This window comes from Herpailurus yagouaroundi, unplaced genomic scaffold (assembly GCF_014898765.1).
Source record: "Herpailurus yagouaroundi ecotype Mexico unplaced genomic scaffold, PumYag 207, whole genome shotgun sequence".
Lineage (NCBI taxonomy): Eukaryota > Metazoa > Chordata > Mammalia > Carnivora > Felidae > Herpailurus > Herpailurus yagouaroundi.
The window spans coordinates 2,200,543-2,204,841 of record NW_024412438.1 but is presented as its reverse complement, the minus strand read 5'-3'; the positions used below and the strand labels follow the sequence as shown (position 1 = coordinate 2,204,841).

The window sequence follows — 4,299 nt, the reverse complement described above, 5'->3', positions numbered from 1 at the left end:
TTTTCATGGGAATCTAAGAAGATAAAATCTTCTTTACTATCTGATGCTGCCTCCATAGTTTCTCTCAGTTTATTAATTGGGGCTTTTCCTAAAATAAATATCTGAATGTCTCAAAAGTTTTGCGTCCAAACTTTATGTAGAATTGTCCTCTTTTTTGAGGTACCCTCATGTGTCAAGTCACTATTTAAATCCAGGTTACATAATATCCCAAGGAGGCATCTAAGGAGTTAGAAAGATAAGCTGTGCGAGTGTCATAGAATCATAACCTGAATTCCATCCATAAGTTCTAGAATATAAGGGCACTTTAGGGACCACCATTGAGAGAATCTTGGATTCCCTGAGTGGAAAGGACTCTTAGGGGTCGGTACTCCACTCTCACCTTAAGTCAAAAGTCCTTCTGCAAGACACTGTTCAAGGAATTTCTGCTTAAATACTTTTCCATGCATCCTGACATTTCATTACAGTGACTGCTTACTCCAGCCCCTTTAATTTTAAAGAGACCAAATATCCAAATGACGTGCCTTGCCCAAAGTCACACAAAGCTAGACCTAACATATAGGTCTTCTCACATCAAATGGAAGGATCTTTTACCTTAATTTTATAGCGTGCTGGTATTGGGCTGGAAAACCTTCTTAAAATTTTTCTACTCTTGTATCTTTCCATCCATAGTATAGACCTAACTCACTGTGGTGGTCTCTGATGTTTTCTTGGGCGGACGAGCACTGCTTTCTCAGATGGACTGTGCCTCTGGGTCCCCAGACACCACAAAAAGGGCATATATGCTGATCACACAACTCACTTAGATGGTGCAGTTATATTCATAGTATATAAGAAAAGTCCATTTGGCTGAAATCAGCTGTTCTCATGGGTCTGAGTGACGAACAACCCAAAATATTATTTTGGTGTTGGGTAGATACCAAAAATTATCTCGTTATTTGTAATTAGGCAGATTATTTGGTATTGGGTACTGGGTATTTGGTATTGAATATTTTGGTATTGGGTACCCTTTCACAATCAAGGAAATTCAAGCCTCCAGAATTCTACATATCATATGAGTGGAGTGAGGGTATAGTGGGAATTCAGAGTGGATTAGGAGAAAGAAGATCCAGAAAGATCTTTGAAAGGGGCTAAGACAAGGATAACTAATGAGCATAAATTCAGATTTGCCTCAGTGTCTTGAAATAGATGGAAATCCATTTGTCCTGGTGAGGGTGTCAAGTACAGATATTGTCTCCTTGTTTTGTTTTTCTTAGTATAGTAAACATATAGCTATTACATACATATGTATATAGTGGGGATAGATGGGGTATATACATATTTCATATTTTATGTAACAGAAATATCCTTATAATTGCAGAGTTAAAAATTCCTATGGTTTGTTAAACACATTTAAAACCAGCATATGTGAGTATCCTAATACTAACTTCAAATGAATGAATGATTATATCTATTGAAGTTTAGAAACCGTTTCTATCATGTAAGAAAGAACACAAATGTATTATCTCTAAATTCTAGGCATAGATACAATGAGTTTCAGAAATTTCCCATCATTTACCTTAAAATCTAAGAATCTAAGGTTTTCTCTTGGCTAAAAGAACACAAAAACAAACAATTCTGGTGGCAGATGGAAATAATTCCTCAACCTAAAAGTATATAAATACACTGAAAGGTGTGTAAATAAAGATTGCATGCAATCTAAATAAAGGCTAGGTGATTTTGCTTCCTGACAACACTTTCTTCACTCACTAGGCTTAGAAAGTTGGGAAATACAGCCAGTAAAAAATGATCTGATATAAGCGCTAAAAATGACTTTAGAAATGCTCCTTTCTAGTAGTTTGCAGACCATGTTTAGTAGCCAAATATTCAAAAGGAATCTTGTTGACAATAATATATAAAAGACATAAAGCCTGTGAGTTATGACGGGACACGGGAACCTGGAAAACCGACCAATTGTTGCATTCTTTTTCATGCTCTGTGACAAGCTCTGCACCATTTTGGGGAGAACTCTCTTCTCTGACTTTCTCTGAGGCATGGAAAATGGGAAAGGGGAGGTGAGCTGAAAATGCCACAAAGGTAGTGAATCTCTTTTCACCACCCTGGTGACTCTTCTCTTCCTAGGAAAGGAGACCTTCTTTAAAGCAGTGCTGTCTTCTGTTCCCCCCTTGGCTCAGGGTTCCAGTGTGGAGCCTCCAGTAATGTCCGTAATCGCTGGCTTAGTCTGCCAGAGATAACACTAAAGGTGTTTCTTTCCTTATTGTTTGGGGGTACTGCCATAGATTGTTGTAATGAATAATCGACATGGATATACGCAGTGCTTACCACATATCCTAGCATATAGTAAGTCATCAACAAACACAATTCCCCTCACACATTTGCTGGACATCATCTAATTCTTCCTCTCCCTTCCTATGGTTGGCTAAACTGAGGTTCGTACGCTGTGTCCCAACGCCACTCATTCCTTCATTCCACATTCCAAGTTCAGATGGCTGAAGTTAAACTTAGTTTTTCCTTTTGGAGAGCTAGTTTCCTTGGGCTTGGAGTGGGCAAGAGAAACACAATAATCCCTAAGGAAGATGCAAAAGGAAACAGACAGTTCCTTAATCCTTGGCTAGAGAGATAACATGGTCTTAGTCTTAGAGAATGCCTCCTAGCTGGCCGTCAGTTGGTTGGTTGTATATTTCGCCTTAATCCTTTTCTTAGCAGAGCTTTCCGAGGAGGAATGAAGTTCTTGCTGCCTGGAGACTTTGTGCTGAGCTTCCCATACATTTCCCGGATCCTGGCCTCTGTCTCTGCCCATGACTCTCCTTTCTGCAGGTGCTGTCCATGGAGCGGGGCAACGGGACCCTGGTGACAGAGTTCGTCTTCCTCGGCTTCTCCTCTCTGGCCGGGCTGCAGCGGCTGCTCTTTGTTGCCTTCCTGCCCCTCTACCTGTTCACTCTGGGCACCAATGCCATCATCGTTTCCACCATCGTGCTAGACAGAGCCCTTCACACCCCCATGTACTTCTTCCTCGCTGTCCTCTCTTGCTCTGAGACCTGTTACACCTTCGTCATCGTACCCAAGATGCTGGTTGACCTCCTGGCCCAGAAGAAGACCATCTCCTTCCTGGGCTGTGCCATCCAGATGTTTGCCTTCCTCTTCCTCGGCTGCTCTCACTCCTTCCTGCTGGCGGCCATGGGGTATGACCGCTACGTGGCCATCTGTAACCCTCTGCGCTACACGGAGCTCATGGGACACGGGGTGTGTGTGGGACTCGTGGCTGCTGCCTGTGCCTGTGGCTTTACTATTGCACAGATTATCACCTCCATGGTATTCCACCTGCCCTTCCGCGCCTCCAACCAGCTCCGTCACTACTTTTGTGACATCGCCCCTGTCCTCGCGGTGGCATCGCACCACTCACACCTTAGCCAGTTGGTCATATTCATGATTGGTGTGTTTGTCTTGGTCGTTCCCCTGCTGCTTATCCTGATCTCCTACATTCGTATCATTTCCGCCATTCTGAAGATCCCATCCTCCACCGGCAGGTACAAGGCTTTCTCCACCTGTGCCTCTCATCTCATTGTGGTAACTGTTCATTATGGTTGTGCCTCTTTCATCTACTTAAGGCCCAAGTCCAGCTACTCCTCAAGTCAAGACACCCTCATATCTGTGTCCTACACCATCCTGACTCCGCTGTTCAATCCAATGATTTACAGTCTGAGAAATCAGGAGTTCAAGTCAGCCCTTCGAAGGGTAATGGGCCATACTTCATATCCTATTAACTAAATGATTTCATTAAAATTAAATTTGAACTGTTCAGTGAATTGTATGCCTTTTGTGCAACTTTTGTTTTATAAATGGGATGCCTAGAATCATTTCATACTTTACGGTTCTAGTCATTTTATCCATCAGCTTGTAATAAGTTTGTATTCACATTTTAATTATTTTTGAGGAATTTTTCATTTGTTGGTTCTCTAATATTTTCCATCATGCTTTTGTTTCAAGGAAATTTTTCAGTTTACAGTCAAAGTTTTGGTTACTTGCTACTCTGAGAATCTGTCATTATCTTTAAGCTTAGTTTCCAATTTTTTCATTCAGTGATATATATTGTTTCTAAGCACTTAGTTTTTTGCATTTTACTGACATATCCACAAGATTTTTTTAGCATTACATAAGTTGAAGATTAAAACGGGGTTTTCCCTGTTTCTTAAAGAAGTATTTATTGAATTGCTATTGTATGTTAGGTGAGATCACCTCATGTTTGAAAGTTTGTTGAAATTCTGTGAAAGATACAGGTAGAGTGTCTTTTCTGAGGGAAAG

The 4,299-nt window shown here is 41.1% G+C and overlaps 1 protein-coding gene across 1 annotated transcript; it reads left to right on the top strand.

Moving 5' to 3' along the window:
• The first annotated feature begins 2,823 nt into the window (after nucleotides 1-2,823).
• Nucleotides 2,824-3,765, top strand: LOC121015422 (olfactory receptor 10K1-like). Its single transcript, XM_040452322.1, has one exon. The coding sequence runs from the start codon at nucleotides 2,824-2,826 to the stop codon at nucleotides 3,763-3,765; it is 942 nt and encodes a 313-aa protein (XP_040308256.1).
• The last annotated feature ends 534 nt before the right edge of the window (nucleotides 3,766-4,299 follow it).

What these genes read in the sequence shown, in the direction of transcription:
- LOC121015422 (XM_040452322.1), top strand. Translation starts at nt 2,824, where the DNA reads ATGGAGCGGGGCAACGGGACCCTGGTGACAGAGTTCGTCTTCCTCGGC.